The sequence below is a fragment of the Dromiciops gliroides genome, chromosome 4 (assembly GCF_019393635.1).
Source record: "Dromiciops gliroides isolate mDroGli1 chromosome 4, mDroGli1.pri, whole genome shotgun sequence".
Classification (NCBI taxonomy): domain Eukaryota; kingdom Metazoa; phylum Chordata; class Mammalia; order Microbiotheria; family Microbiotheriidae; genus Dromiciops; species Dromiciops gliroides.
Genome location: NC_057864.1, coordinates 231,241,689 through 231,263,325, shown reverse-complemented (window position 1 = coordinate 231,263,325; position 21,637 = coordinate 231,241,689). Strand labels below are relative to the sequence as shown.

The 21,637-nt window shown below is 46.6% G+C and overlaps 1 protein-coding gene and 2 pseudogenes across 1 annotated transcript; 1 reads left to right on the top strand and 2 right to left on the bottom strand.

The window, feature by feature from the left end:
• Window positions 1-269: 269 nt before the first annotated feature.
• Window positions 270-18,067, bottom strand: LOC122753790 (annotated as a pseudogene).
• Window positions 16,359-17,237, top strand: LOC122753789 (annotated as a pseudogene).
• A 2,964-nt stretch (window positions 18,068-21,031) lies between the features above and the next one.
• Window positions 21,032-21,515, bottom strand: LOC122753797 (histone H2A type 1-like). The gene has a single exon (XM_044001494.1). The coding sequence runs from the start codon at window positions 21,454-21,456 to the stop codon at window positions 21,064-21,066; it is 393 nt and encodes a 130-aa protein (XP_043857429.1). The 5' UTR covers window positions 21,457-21,515; the 3' UTR covers window positions 21,032-21,063.
• Between the last annotated feature and the right edge of the window lie 122 nt (window positions 21,516-21,637).

Here is a 21,637-nt window from a genome sequence, read left to right as displayed (position 1 = left end):
CTCTGCCTCAGTGGTTTTTCTTGTAGGTTGGGAAATTTTAATCTCCAAACCACCATACCATGCTGCTTCTCTGTCTCTGTCTCTCTCTTTGTGGGGCAAAGGGGGTTAAGTGATTTGCCCAGGGTCACACAGCTAGTAAGTACCAAGTGTCTGAGGCCAGATTTGAACTCAGTTCCTCTTGAATACAGGGCTGGCGCTTTATCCCCTGCACCACCCAGCTGCTCCCCCCGCCCCCCACCTCGCTGCTTCTCAAGAGAAGAAATGAACTTATGAAAACCAATCAGAATACCAAGAGAAAAAGCAAAGAAAAAGAAGAAGTCCAAGTTAGACATTAAAAGTGTAGGAGACAGTTGACGACCTAGCAAAGGACACTTAAGAAGGAGTGGTCAGACAGACAGAGGGCTAGAGTAGGTGTTAAGGACTTCTCCTGAAGTATAGTCAGCACTGCCTGAGGACCCAGGATCTCTGGAACTTCTCTAATTCATGAGGTCATCTCAAAGGCTGGACGGCTACATCTCAAGACCCATATTCAGTCACCTTGCATCAGAAAAAGAATCATAAAATTTCTGGGTTCCTTTCAGTTTTAGATCCTGGAGGAGGTAGGATTGGATTATGATCTGACCCTTCCCTTTGTGAGACTAGGGAGAAGAGGATTGTTTTTGCCCTTTCATTGATTCACTAAAGGCAGAGGGACAAAGCCAGTGGGGAAAGGGAGTAAACTGACTTCACTGGGGAGGGATACCAGTTGTCAAAGGAAAATATAGGTTGGCAGAGAATGCAGGAGGGAGAAGTCAAATGAAGTTAAAATCTCTCTTCTTCACACACCATTCTTTCGTTAACTCAACATTAGTTTAGCACTTAGTTATGAGCAAAGTACCTGACAGAACTTCAATAAACCATTCATTCTAGTGATATTACAGATCATAGGCTGGGCTGGGGATGAACATGAGGATGATCATAGGCTCAGTGAGGATGAACATGGCATCAAGGTCAGCTACCACACTGATGGTAAATTCAATCAGAGGACCAGAGGGTACTGATAAGGTAGAGTACCAAAGTTGGGGGGAGTTTATAGGATGTTCTAATAATGAACTTTCTGGGACATGGTGAAGTCAGCTTGCTTCTTTCTTGTTGGTTGTGCTCCCCGTACTTTGCCCATCTTTTCTGAATTCCCTCTCCTTCAGACCTTCCTCCAGTGTGGTGTTTCTCTCTCTCTGGCCGACTACTCCTTGAATTCCTCTCCCCACTCTGTTGCAGAATCCCCAAAGGCCCTCCTCATTTTCTCCTTCCCAACACTACCTTACAACAATAACGGTTATTACTTTTTATATTCTGTATACATCTTAATATATATTTTGTATTATTATTGCATAATGCCTTCTTGGTTTCATTTGGTTCTCACAATAGAAAGTCAGGAGAGACTGGGGTGGGTGGGAAGGGGAAGACCAGAGAAGGAGTGGCATCTGAGCTGGGCCTGGAAGGAAGAGAAGGACATTTTTTAGTTTAATTTTTTTTTTAACTCTGGACTTCACATCAGATAAAATGAGCATTTCTGTAAACAAAGTAAAACAGAAGACGACTGCTCCCTACAGATGATTCCCTTGGCCCCTATTGCCTTGAAGATCAAGTATGTTACATTTCACCCTACCCCCCTGGATCCTCTAGTAAGCTTAAAAGGGATTTGGGGGGCATATAGGTTCTCTTCCAGTGGCTCCAGCCTCCACCCAGGTTGTCCTCAATGATTGAAGAGAATAGGGTCCCCTGGACCCCAATTCTACTTAACCACAAACAGATGATTAGCTTTTACAAAGGAATATTCACTTTAAAGGTATATTAACAAATATACAAACATATTCTTCTAACATGTGGGGCTTAATTCCTCCCTCTATAGAGAGGGAATTGGGTTTGTAGCTTAACTCAGTTCCTATTTAGCTACATTCCCAAGTTCCAGGTCTAAAAGCCCCCCTCAGACTAGAATCCCAGTCATCCAGGCTTCTCGGGGCTTTACCTGCTGGACTGGATGGCAACAGCATCCAATCTGGAATCCTGAATCCAAGTTCCCCTTGGCTAGAACTCCTTGTCCAGTGGGGATTACTGTCTACACCTGAAACAGAGAAGGATAAATGAAACAGAACAGAGAATCTTTAGGCCCATTTCTCAGAGCCAGAGTTAAAGTGTCAGAGGGAAGATATCACCCCTCCCAGTCTCATTCATGGTTTCTGCACTGTGTGTGATCTCTACCCTCAGGATGCAGCAGAAAAGATCGAGGCGACTGTCCCAGGCTGGCAGTTTCTAAAGATGCAGCCCGTTCTGGTTACACAGACAATGGAAGGAGGCCACTCCCCACCCACGTGATAGTGGAGGGGCATGCAAAGGCAATCTGGGAAGGCTCCAAGGCCTGTCACACACTTCTCTCTGTTTGAAACTGGCCGACCCTGGAGAAGACTCAGAGGTGTATTTTGGAACACAAATTGTCCCAAATTCAGAGCATGTAGTCTGTGGAGGCATAAGCAAAGCCCTTAGCCCTTTCCCTTGCTTCCTCAGTGCCATGCATTCAAGTCTCAAAACAGCCCATGTTGTATGATCATATAGAGATGGAAATCACGATTATCCCCAAACACAAGATTTTGCAGATTCAACAATACAAGGAACATTTCAAAGTTTTCCAAAATATTTCTGCTTCCTTAAGCCTTAGCCTTTAGGGCCTTTTTCAACCCACAAGCAAGAGGAAGAGCAAAGAAAGGGAAAGAGAGGTAAGCTTCCTGTCTCTGAAGGAAACCAGGTCCACACTGAGCTTTCCAAATGACATGGATCTCTTCCCACAGAGATTTAGGATTTGGGATCGAAAAGGTGTTGCCCCTTTCCTTCCAATGAGAAAATCTGTCCTGGGTGGAAACTCTTTCAATGACTCCCTCAGTGCTTAAGGCCATAGAACTGGGGTCTGGAGGAAAAAAAAAAATCTTCCTTTCTACACAAGGGACATCCACATTCTCTTAGGCTGTGGTATCAAACTCTAATAGAAATGCTGGCCACATATTGACTTAGAAACCCCCCCCCCCAAATTAACTATGTTGTGTTGTATTTTGATTTGATTTGTTAAATATTTCCCAATTATATTTTAATCGGGTTGGGCTGCACTCTTGTGGCCAGCAAGTGACACCTCTGGCAGAAAGTTTGTCCCTTTGTTCTAGGGGTCTCCATAAACATAGGTGATCCCCACTGAGATCCAGGAGATTTCTTCAGGGTCCTTATTCCAAAGGGTCTATTCATCCTACAGAAATCCCCCCCCCCGCCCCCCAGATCCTTGCCACTGCAAAGGTAAATCAAATGGAATTGCAAACTCACAACTCACCCAAAAGGACAAGACAAGTAGGTTCACAGTTAGAGAAGTAGTAAAAGAATGTTAGCTGCTCCCATATGCTAAGCATGGTTATTCTCACCCTAAGAAGTTGTAGGGCATTTGGTTTTCACAAAAGGCATACAAAAAGAATAATATGGACATTTCAACTAGATGGTAACTATTTATGGATTCAGATTTCTCACATTAAACTTAGTATCAGTAAAGACTCAGTAATACAGAACATAGCAACACATCAATACTTATATAGAATTCAATAATACTAAAAGTATTGTTATTTAAAGCATCATGAATTCAACAAATGAAAAGTTTACAAAAGTACACCAAAGGAACTGACTTGTGAGGGAATACAGACTGGGGTAAAAAAAAAAAAAGACTGTACAATTAGGGCCTTTTTTTTTTTTGGCCAAATTTCTCTAGGATCTTGATGTCTAGGGTATCTAAAATCAAAAGTCCTAGGAAGAAAATCTCTCCAAAGGTCTGCAAAGGGATGAATTTTATCCTAGACAAGATCCCACATATAACACTGCCTACCCTGGCCCCCATTGCCTGAAAGTTAACATATTTTACATTTCAAATATATTCAACATGAGACTGAAAGCTAATCTGCTCGTATGTAATTATTTCTGGCCTACCTACCATCTGTTCTCTTCTGTGATTTGGGGGGATATATTTATACCTATTTATTTATTTTTATTTATTTGGTTGTCAGACATTTATTTTGTCTTCCCTATCCACACCATTAAAAAAAAAAGAAAAAAGAATCCATGTAAAAATCTGCATGGTCAAGCAAAACAATTTCTCACATTGGCTATGTCCAAAAATGTACGTCTCATTCTGCATCTTGAGTCCATCACCTTTCTATCAAAAGATGAAAAGCATTCTTCCTCCTTGGGACTCTGGAACCATGGCTGGTCATCTTATTCAATGATCAGAGTTCTTACTTCCTACAAGTTGTTTGTCTTTACAAAGTGTTATTTTTATAAACTGTGCTCCTGATTCTGCTCACTTAAGTCTGTATCAGCTTATACAAATGAAGATAGAAAGGATTTAACAGGAAGAAGTAGGTTAATATGTGTATGTTGGGGGTGGGGGGCACAGGGTTCCAGGGTTGTTGCAGATTTCCCCCCTTTTCATGTGGGTAGAGGGAAGAAGAATGCCCTCATACGCTAGAAACCCTACCTAGTGTCCCGGGTTATGGGAATTTACCTGTCTCATTTTATATTTACCAAAGTCAGAGACGTCAGCCTCAGGTCTGTCCCTCTATTTCCATAAGCTCCTCTGTCTGAAGGAAATGAGCATCAGTGTAGGCTAACTATTCCTCACATGTCTCTGGGATGCTCTAGATATGAGCCTAGCTTAAGGAGTTTTCCAATAGCCTGACACTTGGTAGGTTTTGCCTGACTTGAAATTTCCCCCATCTCTACTTCTCTACTGGAGAAGGTAAAATTGAGGACTTCATTTCCACATGGGACCAAGGAGCTCAGATGCACAGGAGAAAGAAGACTGGGGACTCCTATTTGCGCTGTGGCAAGACCTCTACAATTTACATAGGTTCTGATATAAAAAAGTAAACGAGTTTCTCTCTCTCTCTCTCTGGGAACAAAATGATTCACACAATTTCCCTTTTCATTTTACTGATCTCTGTTTTTTAAAGTATGTTCAAGGCAGTAAAAGGAGTCACCCTTCATTCTGTTTGGGAATCAGCTCTATTAGAAACACAGACTATTTGATTTATTGATCAGTGGCTAGGAGACTTGATGACTGTCATGGATTCCCCCTCAGAGACCAATTTATAAGGAACATCTGACTTTTGGAGAATTCTAAGCAGTTGTCTATTAACTATACATCTTGGGGGTTGGGTGGACCAGGGGGCAGAATGGGTGGAGATCTACTTGGAGGCAATGGCAATAGTTTTGGTAGGTGATGCTAAGAATCTGTTCTATTGGCGGTGGGCAGAAAGAAAGACTAGTCCAAAGTGGGTAGTGAAGCTATTGCAGAGGTTTGAGGTTACCCACCCTAACCTCTCTCCTGAAATCCAGTGCCGCATGATTGGCTGGACATCTCCACCTGGATATGCATGTCTCCTAGGCATCTAGAACAGAAGTTTTCTTATGGGTGATGTTATCTTCTCTGCCACAAACCTGCCCTTCTTCTGACCTATTTGTAAGATGAGGGAACCACCACTGGTTGGCCATTCTTGTCCATTGTAATGATTGGAATAACGCCACCTGCTGGATACTTACTGTAGAGGAGTTCTGCCCATGAAGGGAAGGTCTTTGAGGGCAAGACCAGGAGTCAGGAAGTGACGCGAGCTAGTGGGAGGAGGAAGGAAGAGACTGGCGCTCAGTCTCGCTCTCTTTCCTTTGGACGCTGGCGGAGAAGGGAGCTAGAAATGTGCTCTCCCTTTAATAGATAGGAATCTAGGCCTTTCTCTCTCTCTTTACCAAATTCTTATTCTCCTTAATAAATGCTTAAAAGTCTAACTCTTGCTAAAGTTTATAATTTATTGGCGACCACTCATTAGATATTTTAGACAGACAAGCTAGAATTTTAACCCTTAACACCATCAAGACAGGAGACTAAATACAGGGGTTGGTGTGAGTAAACCTGGCAGGGATTTCAGAGGCCATACCATGCAACCCTTTCATTTTGGATGAAGGAAGGTGTGAGGCTTTGAAAATTCCAAAAAGGATCAAGGCCTGAGTAATGCTGATTTCTGTTAACCACAGAAAGGTGTGATTATAAGACTTAGTGGTCCCTGAAGAAGAAAACTGAGGGCCCAGGAGGTGAAATAAGTTGCCCAAAGTCAGTAAATAGCAGTCAGAATGAGGGTCAAGGTTACCTGACTTTCAACCCATGGCCGTTTTATAATGGCTAGGGCAGGGGGGGGGGGGGCCCTGCGGGCAGCGGCTAGGTGGCGCAGTGGATAAAGCACCGGCCCTGGATTCAGGAGTTCCTGAGTTCAAATCCGGCCTCAGACACTTGACACTTACTGGCTGTGTGACCCTGGGCAAGTCACTTAACCCCTATTGCCCCACAAAAAAAAAAAAAAATTTACTCAATATAAGGGCTAGGGCAAAGCTTCTTAAACCGTGGGCTGGGACCCCATATGGCGTCAGATAATAACTGATTGCGGGGGTCAAGAAAAATTTGGCAGTAAACGTTTGATTTGTATATCTATTTTACATACCTATATACCCAGGGTCTCATAAAAATTTCTCAGGTGAAAAGGGGTCGTGAGTGGAAAAGTTTAAGAAACCCTGGACTAGAGTGCTATCCTTGTCTTAGAATCCCACCTGAGATGACCCTGAGAAAGTCATTTAATCATTTGGAGGCTGTTCCCCCAATGGCACCCTTTCAGGGTTGTCCTGGTGACAAAGTAAGCCTGAAAATGTACATAAGGTGCACTTTGCAAATCTTTTTTTTTTTAAATCATAAAAGTATTTTATTATTTTCCAGTTACACGTAAGATAGTTTTCAACATTTGTTTTTATAAGATTTTTGGTTCCAAATTTTTCTTCCTGCTTCCCTTCCTTCCCAGCTCCCCAAGACATAAAGTAATCTGATATAGGTTATATATGTACAATCACGTTAAACATATTTCTGCATTGGTCACGTTGTGAAAGAAGAATCGGAACAAAAGGGAAAAACCTCAAAAAACAAAACAAAAACGAAAGTAGAAACAGTATATGGTTCGATCTTCATTCAGAATCTACAGTTGTTTTTTCTGGATGTGGAGAACATTTTCCATCATGAGTTCTTTTGAATTGTCCTAGGATCATTGCACTGCTGAGAAAAGCTAATTCTATCACAGTTGTTGTTGCTGTTACTGTGTACAATGTTCTCCTGGTTCTTTTCACTTCACTCAGCATCTGTTCATGTAAGTCTTTCCAGGTTTTTCTGAAATCCACCTGCTCATTATTTCTTATAATGCAATAGTATTGTTACATTCATATACCACATCTTGTTCCAGCCATTCCCCAATTAGTGGGCATCCCCATCCCCATAATTTCCAATTCTTTGCCACCACAAAAAGGGCTGTACATGTGGGTCCTTTTCCCTTTTTTAATGATCTCTTTGGGATACAGACCTAGTAGTGAGATTTCTGGGTCAAAGGGGATGCACAGTTGTACAGCCCTTTGGGCAGAATTCCAAATTGTTCTCCAGAACTGGATCAGTGCACAACTCCACCAACAATGCATTAGTGTTCCAGTTTTCCCACATCTGCTCCAACAATCCTCATTTTCCTTTTTTGTCATATTAGCCAATCTGATAGGTGTGAGGTGGTACCTCAGAGTTGTTTTAATTTGCATTTTTCTAATCAACAGTGATATCAAGAACATTTTTTTATATGACTATAGATAGCTTTAATTTCTTCATCTGAAGAAATCAAACTGCCTTTGACCATTTCTCAATTGGGGAATGACTTATATTCTTATAAATTTGATTCAGTTCTCTACATATTTGAGAGATGAGGCCTTTATCAGAAACACTGGCGATAAAAATTGTTTCCCGGCTTTCTGCTTTCCTTCTGATCTTGGTTGCATTGGTTTTGTTTGTGGAAAACCTTTTTAATCTAATGTAATCAAAACGATCCATTTTGCATTTCATAATGTTCTCTGTATGGGATAGGTGGACTTGAGTCAGTTCAGATTCTGAGGATGGGGTCTGGAAAGTACTGAGCCCCCAGTCCCTGTTATAGTCAGATTATTCTGTTCATGTTTTATTCCATTGCTAACAACAGAAATCATGTATTTTGCCTTACTGAACCTGATATACCCTGGTACCCCTTTCCCCTCCCCTTGCCTACATTCCAAACCCCAGTCCTTGTTATGGGTTAGTTATGCTGTTGCTACCAGGCAGGAGAAGATGTCTCTTGCTAGTTCGGACCCCACCCAGATACTACCTCTCCCTTTTTGCATTCCTAAGTCCTAACTCCGTTCCCCCCCCCCCCCTGCCCAGTTCCTGGTACCATCACTCCTTTCTCCCCCTTGCCCCTCTTTACCCGGGTGGAGTGGTTTGGAGAGGTTTCACCCCTCCCGTGGTTTCACCTTTTCCCCCCTCCCCCTTGGAACATATACCCACACCCTGATCACGAGCTGAACACGCATCCTGGGTGAGACAGGATTGGATGTTAGATTGTGAGCTCACCCTGTGCACGAGGGGACCCCCCCCCTCAAAACTTCCATAAAAACCCAACTCATGAGCCCATCTCTTGATGATCCTCATCTCTTGCATGGGGTTGCCCATTCTCGTGAGAATGTAATAAATCTGCCTCTGCTTGACTTGGTGGTCTCCTCGAATTATTTGGGTAAACTGAGGCAACTTTGTCCCAAACATTCTCTATCTCGTGTTTGGTCATCAATTCTTCCCCATTTCATAGATCTGACAGCTAAACTATTCCTTCCTTTTCTAATTTGCCTATGGTATCATCCTTTATGTCTAAATCATGTACCCATTTTGACCTTATTTTGTTATAGGGTGTAAGATGTTGGCCTATGCCTAGTTTCTGCCATACCATTTTCCAGTTTTCCCAGCAGTTTTTGTCAAATAGTGAGCTCTTATCCCAGAAGCTGGAGTCTTTGGGTTTACCAAACAGTAGATTACCATAGTCATTTACTACTGTGTCTCCTGTGACTAACCTATTCCACTGATCCACGACTCTATTTCTTAGCCAGTACCAAATAGTTTTGATGATTGCCCTTTTATTTTTAGGTTTGGTAGGGCTAGGCCACCTTTTTTCTTTCTTAATTTTTCTTCCCATTAATTCCCTTGATATTCTTGACCTTTTGTTCTTCCAGATGAATTTCGTTATTATTTCTTCTAGCTCTATAAAACAATTTTTTGGCAGCTCGATTGGTATGGCTTTGAATAAGTTAAAATTAAGTTAGGTAGTGGGGTCGTGCAGATGGTCGTCTTGTGTCTGAGGCCAGGTTTTGGCTGGGATCGCCCTGGGTCCAGGGTGGATGCTTTGTCCACTTTGTCACCTAGCTGCCCCTTGATGACATCTTTTCTTTAGGGTTAAATTGAGGGGTGAGGGGAATGCACTGGGGGAGGGGGAAGGGCAGAGGTGAAATCCTACATGAAAGAAACAGGAAAAGGCTCAAAGACCTTAAACTCATCAGAGTTGGCTCAAGGAGGGATTAACACACACACACACACACACACACACACACACCCAACTGGGTGGAGTAATCTATTTCATCAGGGCAGTAAACGAGCCTAACACTCATCAGAATTGGCTCAAAGAGGGAATAACATACACACTCAACTGGGTGAAGTAATCTCTCTAACCCTGCAGGAAAATAGGAGGGGAAGGGGATAGAGACGGGCAAAAGATGGAAGGGCAGATTGGGGGAGGGGACAGACAGAAGCAAATCCCTTTTCAAGAGGGATAGGATGAAAGAAGATGGATAATAGAATAAATATCATGGGGAAGGGAATAGCATGGGAGGGAAACAGTTAACAAACAATAGTAATCATGAAAAAGAGAAAAGGGGGGGAAATTGTACAAAAAATATTGATAGCAACTCTTTGTGGTGGCTTAAGAATTGACAATCAAGGAAATGTCCATCATTTGAGGAATGACGGAAGAAGCTGTGGTATATGATTGTGGTGGAATGGTCTTGTGCTACAGGAAATGACAAACAGGATGATCCCCCGGAAAAACCTGGAAAGACTAATGAACAACGATGTATAGTGAAATGGCAGAGCTGGGAGGACATTGTGCATAGTGACAGCAGTATTGTTCAATGAGCAATTGTGAAGGACTTAACTACTCTCACCAATGCAATGATCCAAGACAATCCCAAGGAACTAATGAGGAAGCTTACTATGCACCCCCATAGAAAGAACTGATAAAAAGAGCACTTGTGGATTGTACATATATAACCTGGTTGCTGTCTTGTGGAGGGGGGAGGAAAGGGAGGGAGGGAGAAAAATTTGGAACTTTAAATCTTATGAAAATGAACGTTGAAAACTACCCTGGGGCAGCTAGGTGGCATAGTGGATAGAGCACCGGCCCTGGAGTCAGGAGTACCTGAGTTCAAATCTGGCCTCAGACACTTAACACTTACTAGCTGTGTGACCCTGGGCAAGTCACTTAACCCCAATTGCCTCACTAAAAAAAAAAAAAAAAGTGAAAACTACCCTTACATGAAACTGGAAAAAATAATTGTTATTTGTATTATATTAGCCTGGCCTACCCATGAGCGCTTGATAGATCTGATTTTATTTATTTGTGTGAAGCGTTTTGTAATTGTGTTCATGTCATTCCTGGGTTTGTCTTGGCAGGTAGACTCCCCAATAGTTCATATCGTCTAGTTATTTTAAAAGGAATTCCTTTCTATCTCTTGCTGTTGGTCATATATAGAAATGCTGATGATTCGTGTGGGTTTATTTTATCTCCTGCAAGCTCGCGAAAGTTGTTCGTTGTTGCAAGTAGTTTTTCAGTTGATTCCCTTAAGCATACCATCACATCACCTGCGGAGCGTGAGAGCTTTGTTTCCTCGTTGCCTATTCTAATTCCTTCAATTTCTCCTCTTATTTCTAGTGCAATATTGAAAAAGTGGTGCTAATGGACGCCCTTCTTTCACCCCCGATCTTATTAGGAACACGCTTCTAACTTCTCCCCATGCTTGCTGACGGCTTTAGCTAGCCACTGCTTGTCATTTTAAAGAAAGCTCCCTCTGTTCCCATGCTCTCTTGTGTTTCTAATGGGAACGGGCGCTGTATTTGACCAAAAGCTCCCTTTGCATCTATCGAGAAAAATCACAGTGACTTAGGGTTAGCTTTGTAATCGATGTTAAGTCAAGCGTTTATCTTCTGAAGGCCAAAGACGCAAGTGGGTAACGAACATAACAACTCTGCACTTGCATGGTGGTGGCCTATCACCTCTCCCCGAACCCAGGCCAGCGGCCGCATCTTTTCTGCCTAGCATTTGCTGATCCGTTTTTACCCTTGTGGCTTCTCGTTCTGCTGGTAGTGGAACTCGCCGAACAGATTCCGAGACCTAAAGCTAAGGCTAAAGAAAGCCAACTCCTCCAAACCCACGAGCCGGGCAGTTTTAACTCACCCCTTCCCGAGGCGGGAATGCAAACCCCAGCAGAACCACATAGGGAAACGAGCGACAGCTACTTTAAGTGGAAAAAGGTGGGCGGCCCTGAAAAGGGCCTTTGGGGAGCAGGCGCAGAGAATGCACCGCAGAGAAAGGCGCGCTTAGCCGCCAAAGCCGTACAGAGTGCGGCCCTGGCGCTTGAGAGCGTAGACCACGTCCATAGCAGTGACGGTCTTCCTCTTGGCGTGCTCCGTGTAAGTGACGGCGTCACGGATCACGTTCTCCAGGAACACCTTCAGCACCCCCCGGGTCTCCTCGTAGATCAGCCCCGAAATACGCTTCACACCCCCTCGTCGAGCCAGACGGCGGATAGCAGGCTTAGTGATGCCCTGGATGTTATCCCGCAGCACCTTCCTATGCCGCTTGGCACCCCCTTTCCCCAGCCCTTTGCCTCCTTTGCCACGGCCTGACATCACTAAGATTAGTTCTCAAGCAGCGTAACACAAATGGTCGAGCCGCCGCCTTCGAGACCTTTTATATATAAGGCGCTGGCGGACCTCTTTGAAAACCTCGAGGCGGGGGGGGGGGGGGGGGGGGGGAAAGGGCGGGGGGGGAGAGGAGGGTGGCGGGAAACTAACTCTGAGGCTCCGCCTCTCCCTGGGCCTCAGATCCCTTCTCATAGGACGGGAAAGAGGAGAGAGACAATCCCGAACAGCGAGCGCGCCCCTTTTCTCAATTGTCTTTTATTTAATTGGAAATTACGATTCGTTTCAGGAAAAGAATCTTAACTCCTCGCTTTTCATTCTATTATGTTACGGAGGGATGGATGGAAAGTTACTCAGCAACGCTATGGTGGCAATATTTATTCCTTTTGATTTTTTGGTTGCCTATGCGCTGAGTTATCATTATTGAAAGTGGCAAAAAAAATGTAAAAAAAAAAAAGGGCAGTAAATCTATGATTAGGGGTTTGCACTAATAAAATAAGCCTGACGTTTAAAGTCCTCTCTTCCATTATTAAGGATCCCCGTACAACACCTTCCCTCAAGAGTCCCAAGCTCCAAATTTACTTTTTCTATTTATTCCTTTCCCTACTTACCTCCACTTCACTTCAGACCCAATCCTCACGGAAACCATTCCTGCGAATTGTTGATGTTGATTTTAATCAAACCAGTTCGTCATTTGGGTAGTCCTGCCCCCTCTTCAATTTAAAACACCATAGTACAAGTGTTTTTAATCTCCAGTCATTGGAATATGTGGTGGGGATTTGTTGGGGTCAGGTTGCCTTTAGGTGCCATTTACACTTGACCTGGGGGTCCTTGACCATTTTTTTTAAAGACCTTTGACAACTGCATTTCCACATATTTTACTTTATACACTTGAAAACCTTTTTTTCTGAGGAGTACATAAACTTCACCAGACTGCTATAATGACAGAAACATTTAAGGACACTGGCTGCAGCCCCCAGCCCTCCCCCCCCCCCAACAGGCAATCTACCAAATTGTTGTTTAGTCGTTTTTCAGTCGTGTCCAACTCTTCGGGACCCCTTTTGAGGTTTTCTTGACAGATACTGGAGTGGTTTGCCATTTCCTTCTCCCCTTCATTTTTACAGATGACTTGTCTAGGGACACAGCCAATAAGCATCTGAGGTGGAATTTGAACTCAGGTCTTCCTGACTTCGGGCCTGGCACTCTATTCACCTAGTAGCAGGTAACCACAACCACTCTTCTTTTCCATATTTCACAGGTAAAATGAAAGCATCCGAGTCAACAAATCGTTTATTAAGTGCTTACTGTGCCAGGCATAGTGCTTATCTCTGGAGATTACAAAGTAGAGCAAAAAGTGGTCCTTGCCCTCAAGGAGCTTGCCCACCCCCAATCGGGTAACACAATATACAAACAGCTGAAAAATGGGGGTGGGATGGGAAGCCAGAGGCCAACGATGAGGGGTGGGTGAGGAGATACCCAGCTCAAGGTAAGACAGAGAAATTCAGAAGATTGAAGTAGGGTGGAAAATGAAGAGATGGCTTGACTGGGGTATCTCCTAAAATGGAGGTTCTGAGAGGAGCACTGAACCCTCCAAACCTAGGAAGGGTCAGAGGGTAATGATGAGGTGTGAGTTGTGGGGCTGAAGTGATTGCCACCCAAGTCTCCTGTAAGTAATTCTGAACCTTAGGGAGATTAAGAACAACAACAACAACAACAACAACAACGGTTATCACTAGGAGAAAGACTAGGGGTTGGCACATTCAGGGTCAAGAATACGAATTAGATGGTGCAGTGGATAGAGCACTGGGTCAGGAGTCAAGAAGATCTGAGTTCAAATGTAGCTTCATATATTCAGCAGGTGTGATCCTGGGCAAGTCTTTTGACCTCTGTCTGCCCTTTTCCTTAACTGATAGGTTGTTATGAGGATTACATGAGACAATGTAGAGTGCCTGGCATATAGTAGTAGGTTCCTAAGCTTATTTCCATCCTTCCTCAGATACCCTGTGAAAATAACTGCTGCCTGTCTCAATTTCCTGACCTGAAAAAGAGGATCATATTGGCTTAATACCAACCTCAGTGATCCTGGGCAAGTCATTTTTTCCTCTTTGTGACTTGAAGAGATTGCCTGAACTAGATGATTTCAAACTGGAAATTGGGTGTAGGTCTGGGTGAGAGGAGGGAAGACAAAAGCAAAATCAGATAACTCATGTTAATTTGCTGTGAAGGCAGAAATGGAGGAACAGGCACATACCAAAGAAACCATATTTTGCAGTAGCAGTAGCAGTAGCAGTAGCAGTAGCAGCAGCAGCAGCAGCAGCAGCAGCAGCAGCAGCAACAACAACAACAACAACAAAACACCTTTCCTTTTAGGTGTCAGTTTCTAAGAGGAATCCTTAAGTGAATTCTGAGAGTCTGTAATTCATTTATTGTGGCTGCAGTTTCCCCAGAAGAATCTAAGTTGGGGTGGGGGTGGGGGGAAGGTATGGACTGTTTTTGCTTTTGCATCTGTATCCCAGTCTCCTAGTACTGGGCCTAGGGCATAGTAGTTGCTTGAAAGACTTGTTGGATTTTATGGGGGGCACGGCTGTTTCCCCAAACCTCAGAGCCCCCTTTGACTTCCACCTCCCTTACTCATTATATCCAATCAGGGTGCCTAGTCCTATAGATTCCATGTCTGTGATTCCCTGGTGTGCCCCAAAATTTCCACTCACTGTCAACACAACAGTTGGTTTGCTGTAAGAATGGACTAACAGCAGCTAGGTGGCGCAGTGGATAGAGCACTGGCCCTGGATTCAGGAGTACCTGAGTTCAAATCCGGCCTCAGACACTTAACACTTACTAGCTGTGTGACCTTGGGCAAGTCACTTAACCCCAATTGCCTCACTAAAAAAAGAAAAAAAAAACGAAAAAAAAAAAAAAAAAAGAATGGACTAACAGGTCTCCCTGACTGCTGTCATTCCCCTCTCCAAACCAGGTCTTGTTTTACGGTGATGTCTGAGTAATTTTCCCAATAAATATTTGTAGGATATGGATTTGGATTGGGTTGCATTGCACCTTTGTGAAGTCACCCTTCCTGCCTCCCTCCCTCCCTCCCTCCCTCCTTTCCTCCTTCCTTCCCTCCTTCCCTCCTTCCCCTTCCTTCCTTTCTTCCTTCCATAATAGAATAAAATACAGGTTTTCTTCAGTGGCTCCCCATTTGCCTATAGGATGAAGATATTCAAGGTCCTTCACCAATCTGACTCCAAGCTCACTTTCCAGCCTTGACTCACAGAGCTCCAGTCCGATGCATGCTAAGCCCGCTACAATTGGATTGCTTTTCTTCTGGTACCCTGCAGTCTCCTTCCTATTCGATTTTAAGGGGGGCAGCTAGGTGTTGCAGTAGATAGATCACTGGCCCTGAAGTAGGGAAGACCTGAGTTCCTACCTCAGACACTTACGAGTTGTGTGACAGACAGCCCCCCCCTCTCCCCCTCCCCCCCCCCCCCGCCAAGTCGCTTAACCCCCAATTGCCATAAAGACATCTAGGGCCATCTCCAGTCGCCCTGATTATGTATCTCGCCACTGGACCCAGATGGCTCATGTCATGGTGCTCTTCGCGAACGAAGGAGAAACAAGTAGACTGTAAACTCCCGGAAGGCAGAGGCGCTTTGGTTAATCTCTCCACCCTATCCCCGGAGTGAGTGTTTTTCTGGACTGTACCTGGCACTTGATGAGCACTGGGGAAAAGTTGGAGTTGAAAAGAAGTGAAATGAACTGTAGGAGCCCCGCCCCAATCCCAATCCTGGATGTTCTCCATCGTCTGACTGTTCGAAATCTCAGGATTAGACTTTAGTAACCCCGAATAGTGGCCCCCAACCCCGATCGACTTCCGAAGTGTGGGTCCCAGACAGACAATTCTCATCACAGTGGGCCATTCCCATGGATGCCTATGCAGGGGATCACCAGAGAGCCTGTGTTACTTCCCTCACGGAGAAATGGGATTCGGTGCAAAGGGGGCGAGAAATTATTCGGTTTTGTACGGACGAGAAGCCAAGGGTGTGCAGAAGCGTTCCCAGGAGAAAAGTGTCCCAGGGGCGAAGCGGTAATTTTCTAATTTAAGGAAAACACGGGGAGTTGCCGTCAATTTGACCTGAGTTTTGCGGGTAGTTGGGGGGGCTTGGGAAAGGCTGGGAGTCTAGGATTTGAGGTTACCCGAAGAAAATGCACGGGTCGTAGACCCAAAGGCTTTTCCCTTAAGTTCTGGGTAGAAAGTGGGGGACTGCGCGCTGGGGGGGTGTTGTATTTTCCCCCCTTTTTTAGGGCAAGAAAACACAACCGCGAAGGAGAGCAGAATGGCTGTAGGTGACTGAGAAGGCGGGCCGCGCAGGCACAGCGAACCAATCACAGCTCTGCTCCCTTCTCTCTCTATATATATATGCCCCGGCCAGGTTGGCCCAACTGTGGCGACTGTGTGCTGTCGTATTTTTGTTTACTTCGCCCTAGCGCCTTTCTTTCTCTCGCTCGCTCATCTTTCTTTGCGGTTCTCGTAGCCCGGTAGTGGAAAGGATGTCTGAGACCGCTCCTAGCTCCCGCCGGCTGCACCCGCGCCTGCGCCCGCGGAAAGACGCCGGTGAAAAAGAAGGCTGCGAAGAAGGCAGCCGGCCGCTGGAGCAGCTCGGCGCAAGGCTGCTGGGCCGCCCATCTCGGAGCTGATCACCAAGGCCGTGGAAGCCTCCAAAGAGCGCAGCGGCGTGTCTCTGGCCGCTCTTAAGAAGGCGCTGGCCGCTGCCGGCTACGACGTGGAGAAGAACAACAGCCGTATCAAGCGGGGTTAAAGAGCCTAGTGAGCAAGGGGCACCTTGGTGCAGACCAAAGGCACCGGTGCGTCAGGTTCCTTCAAGCTCAACAAGAAAGCTCCGGCCCCCGAGGGGCAAGAGCAATGGGCAAGAAGGCTGCGTCGTTGAAAGCCAAGAAGCCGAGCGCTGCAGCCAAGAAGCCCAGAGAGGCTTCGGGGGCAGCGGCCAGCAAGAAGAGCGTGAAGAAGACGCCCAAGAAAGTGAAGAAGCCGTGGCGGTTGGGAGCCAAGAAGGGCGGCCAAGAGCCCGAAGAAACCCAAGGCTGCCAGGGCCAAGAAGGTGGCTAAAAAGCCCCGCTAAAGCTAAACTGACCAAGCCTAAGGCAGCCAAACCTAAGGCAGCTAAGCCCAAGAAAGCGGCGCCCAAGAAGTGAAGGAATTGAATCCCACCGTGCGTCTTCCCCCCATCCCCCCGACCGATTTATAGTGCAAACTCAAAAAGGCTCTTTTCAGAGCCACCCCACAGATCTCTCAAAGAGAGGCTGAACACGGAGTGCGCACACAGGGTTGTTGTTGTTGTTTTTTCTCGTGGTGGGAGGAGGCAATTTTTCCGGATCCCCTGTGGTGGGCGGGGAGGGCCTTGGGAGTGTGACGTCCTGGCGAGGGCGGGGCAAGCCTAGCCTTGACAACGCCCCTCCTCCCCCCCATATGCCCCCTCCCAACCACGTAGTGCGGGGGGGGGGGGGGGGGAGAAAGGAAGGAAGGATATGGGCACCAGAAAAAAGGGACAGGGGAGTGTCTTTTTTTCAGTTTGTGAGTGGCTGGAGTTGAAAACCAAGCAGGTGACCGGTTTTCTACTCGCTACGCCACGGTGCTGGCTCAAAAGGGGACCCAGTGTGTACGTGAAAATACAGCTGCTCTTTACGAAACATGGGTTGGCTCTGAAAAGAGCCTTTGGTTGTTTAGTTTTTAAGATTTCAAGCCCTCTCCCCACGGATGCGGCGAGCCAAACTGGATATCTTTCGGCATGATCGTCACGCGCTTGGCGTGTATGGCGCACAGGTTTCGTGTCCTCAAACAGCCCCACCAGATAGGCTTCGCTTGCCTCCTGCAGAGCCATCACTGCCGAACTCTGGAAGCGCAAGTCTGTCTTGAAGTCCTGCGCGATCTCGCGCCACCAGCCGCTGGAAGGGCAGCTTACGATCAGCAGCTCGGGTCGATTTCTGGTAACGCCGGATCTCCCGCAGCGCCACGGTGCCGGGGCTGTAGCGTGAGGCTTCTTCACACCCCCAGTAGCCGGCGCGCTCTTACGGGGCAGCCTTCGTAGCCAGCTGCTTACGAGGCGCCTTGCCACCGGTAGACTTACGAGCGGTCTGCTTCGTACGAGCCATGATAAGAGACCAGAGAGCTCCACTTCACAACAACCGAGACGCCTGCGGGAAAGCCGAACCACAGTCGCCTCTATTTATATCGATGAGAACGTTCTGATTGGAACATTCAAAAAACGCCTGCGCCCGAATGAATTGGTAGAAAAGTCAAACCCTACCCGCCTTCGAAATTCGAGCAATTTCATTAGGATGACGTGATCCCGCCCTCTCGTCGTTCACTTCAGTCAACTTGCTTCTCTTTGTTCCATTCTTCCCCTTCCCTTCGACGGTCTTCTCCCACCCTACCCTAAGCCCCGCCATCCTAACTCGGCCCTAGTACTGCGCGCACGACGCTTACGTGTTGTATACATTTTCGCAGTTTCCAACTTGGGTTTTTTGTTGCTGTTTTGCTGGATCACAGACTTTTTTTTTTTAAGCGCGCGCTCTTATCGGATTGGTCAGTCCGTTTGTCTCTGAATCCTCCTCCTACGTTTTAACTGCTGGCGTCCTCTTTCAACATTTAGACACTATCGACTCTATTCACGCCACCTCTACGGAACCAGTTCCACTGGCCTGAGAGACCCAGAGAGTACCTTTAACTCCAGGTCTTCTGGCGGATGGATCGCTCTGCCTTTCCCTTCCCTCCAGTTCTCCCCGCCACCCCTCCCTCTTCCCACTGCCTTCACATTCCAAACCCCGGCTTTCTCAGCATCTATATCTATATCTATTTATATCTTATATATATATCTATATATGTATATATAGTCCGCATAAAACAATTAAAAAACCAAATAATTGTACTCCTACGACTCACCTTGGCTTGCAGGTGACCTGAAGTTTAAGTAAGTTTTGGATGGTTTTTGCTGAGGGCGGGTGGGCGAGTGAGATGAGGTCTCACGGAGCGTGATTGATGTATTCGCTGTCTGCTGGTGTGATCTAGCTCCTAGCTTCTTAAATTGTAGGTCTGTAGAATGTAGGGGTCGCGAAAAATTTGGGAACAGAAAAGGTTATGTAAATCTATTTCATATACCTATATTACCCGGGGTAACGTAAAAATTTCTCGGCTGAAAAGAGGCCGCGAGTGGAAAAAGTTTAAGGGTCCTTGGTCCAGCTGAATTCAGGGAGCCTCACATTCGGGCCGGCCTTCTGCTTATTTACAGAGGAGCTGCTCTTTGCGTGAATGCATACACCCGGGCAAAATAACAGGTACCTTCAGATCAATTCCACGGATGTTTTAATAAGCAGGAATGAACTGTGGCCACACGTTAGTCGTGCAAAAGCCCCCAAACCCAAAAGAAAACCCAACAACAACCCAAACAACAAAAAACCCACAAAATCCCAAACCTCACGTTTCCTGCACTTCATTCATTCATTCATTCATTCAGTCCATTCTTCATTCATTCATTCTATCATTTTCCGGTGAGGCAATCGTGGGTTAAGTGACTTGCCCAGGGTCACACAGCTAGTAAGTGTTAAGTGTCTGAAGCTGGATTTGAACTCAGATCCTCCTGACTCCAGGGGCCGGTGCTCTATCCACTGCGCCACCTAGCTGCCCCCTCCTGCATTTTAAGATTCCGACTGGGGCGGGGGGCGGTGGCGGGGTGGGGGTGGGGGTCGGTTGTAGAAGGGAAGGAAACCCGAGGCCTACAAGCTTGTTCAAATACAAAGAAAATTAAGGAGGGAGGAAAAAGAGCATTCACAGCTAGAGCAAATCGGGTCAGGCTTCACGTAAACTGAGCTTCAGACTAAAAGATTCTGTGGAACGACCAGCAGATCAGCGTGAAGACCAAGAGACCAGAGGTGCAATATCAAGTAGTCGTGTTTTAGGCGACAGGCAAAAGGAAAACTGTTGAAGGTTTTGAGGGGGCCGAGTGGCCTAATGGCTGCCTTATGCTTTATTTCCGAGCTGTTGGATGGATGGATGCATGGAAGGGGCTAGAACAGATGTTTGTGGACGTTCTGATTGGAACATTCAAAAACCCTGCGCCCGAATGAATTGGTAGAAAGTCAACCCTACCCGCTAGCGAGACAGCGAAGAGGGGGACCACCGGAGAACTAGGAGGACGCAAGGGAGGCCAGAAGATTAAGAGGGGAGCGGTTAAAAGAGGGGGAAAAGTTTAAAAGAATCTCGGTGACTGGGGTGGGGGTGGGGGGGACACCGAGGAGCCAAATGGTGGCTCTCTCCGCGAAAATGGGAGACATTTGGAGAAGGCGAAAGTGGACTGGGGTTGGGAAACCAGAGTTGGGAACCTTGTCGATGGCGAACCGTTATGGACAGAGAGTTAGCAAGCTAGGAGTCCCTGGGAAAGAGGACAAAGGCTGGATTGTATAGCTTTGAGTTCCCTGTATTAAGGGAGATGATGGGCATAAGACGGAGGGAGGGGGGTGGGGGTGGGGGGTTGGAAGGGACTTGGGGAACGTAAAGGGGGTGGCCCCAGGGTGGTGGGGCAGGCCCGGGACGGCCTTAGAGACATTCGGGTTTAGAGGTCTGGCGGTAAATAATGCAGCAGCACAAGGGAACTGAGGGCTGAGGGTCAGCCCGTAGGAAGAGAACCAGAGGACACCAGATGTTGCAATCGCTTCATTTGCGATTTGGCGATCCTCGTAAAGAATTTCTACTTTCTCCAGTACATTAAAAATTGGCCTGACTGAATCGGAGCTGTCGAAACGCCCCATCATTGAAAACTCCCCCTTCTCCCGACTAAACTCCTTTCTGAGAACGTGACCGTGACACCTCCCTGTCTTAGGTTATGCGGCATATCTCGGGGGGAGTTTGTTAAGTCGATGCTTGACAAGTGACTTTAGACACCACAGGAGTAGGACTCTTCTCCCCAAAGCCACGAGGTTACCAGGTCAAGAAAAAAGTGCTGGCAACCACCACCACCACCGGGTTTTCTGGAGCGGACTCGCCGCAGCTCTTTGTTTGAAAGCGTGGGTGGCTCTGAAAAGAGCCTTTGGTTTCTGCGTGGTAGAAGAGTCACTCGTTTCCGGAGGACTGTCCGTCCGTCAGCGGTGCTGGTTTACTTGCCCTTGGCTTTGTGGTGACTTTCGGTCTTCTTGGGCAGCAGCACAGCCTGGATGTTGGGCAGGACGCCGCCCTGGGCAATGGTCACCTTGCCCAACAGCTTATTGAGTTCCTCATCGTTGCGGATGGCCAGCTGCAGGTGGCGAGGGATGATGCGCGTCTTCTTGTTGTCCCGGGCCGCATTGCCCGCCAGCTCCAGGATCTCAGCTGTCAGGTACTCCAGGACAGCAGCCAAATACACTGGTGCGCCGGCGCCCACACGCTCCGAGTAGTTACCTTTGCGGAGCAGGCGGTGCACTCGGCCCACTGGGAACTGCAGGCCAGCCCGGGAAGAACGAGACTTCGCCTTGGCACGAGCTTTGCCTCCCTGCTTTCCGCGTCCAGACATGGTGGAGAAAGAGCAAGTAAGGCAGGCAGCGACTTTCTCGGAAGGGACACGAGACAAGAAGTGAAGTTCCTTCCACTCAAGCTCGAACCTATTATCCCGTAAGGCGGTAGGCTAAATGGCGCTGTCGATTGGTTACATACGTTTTCGGCTGAACCAGCCAATTGAGAAGCAGACTTGGATC

Coding starts and splice junctions, on each gene's coding strand:
- LOC122753797 (XM_044001494.1), bottom strand. CDS start 21,456: ATGTCTGGACGCGGAAAGCAGGGAGGCAAAGCTCGTGCCAAGGCGAAG.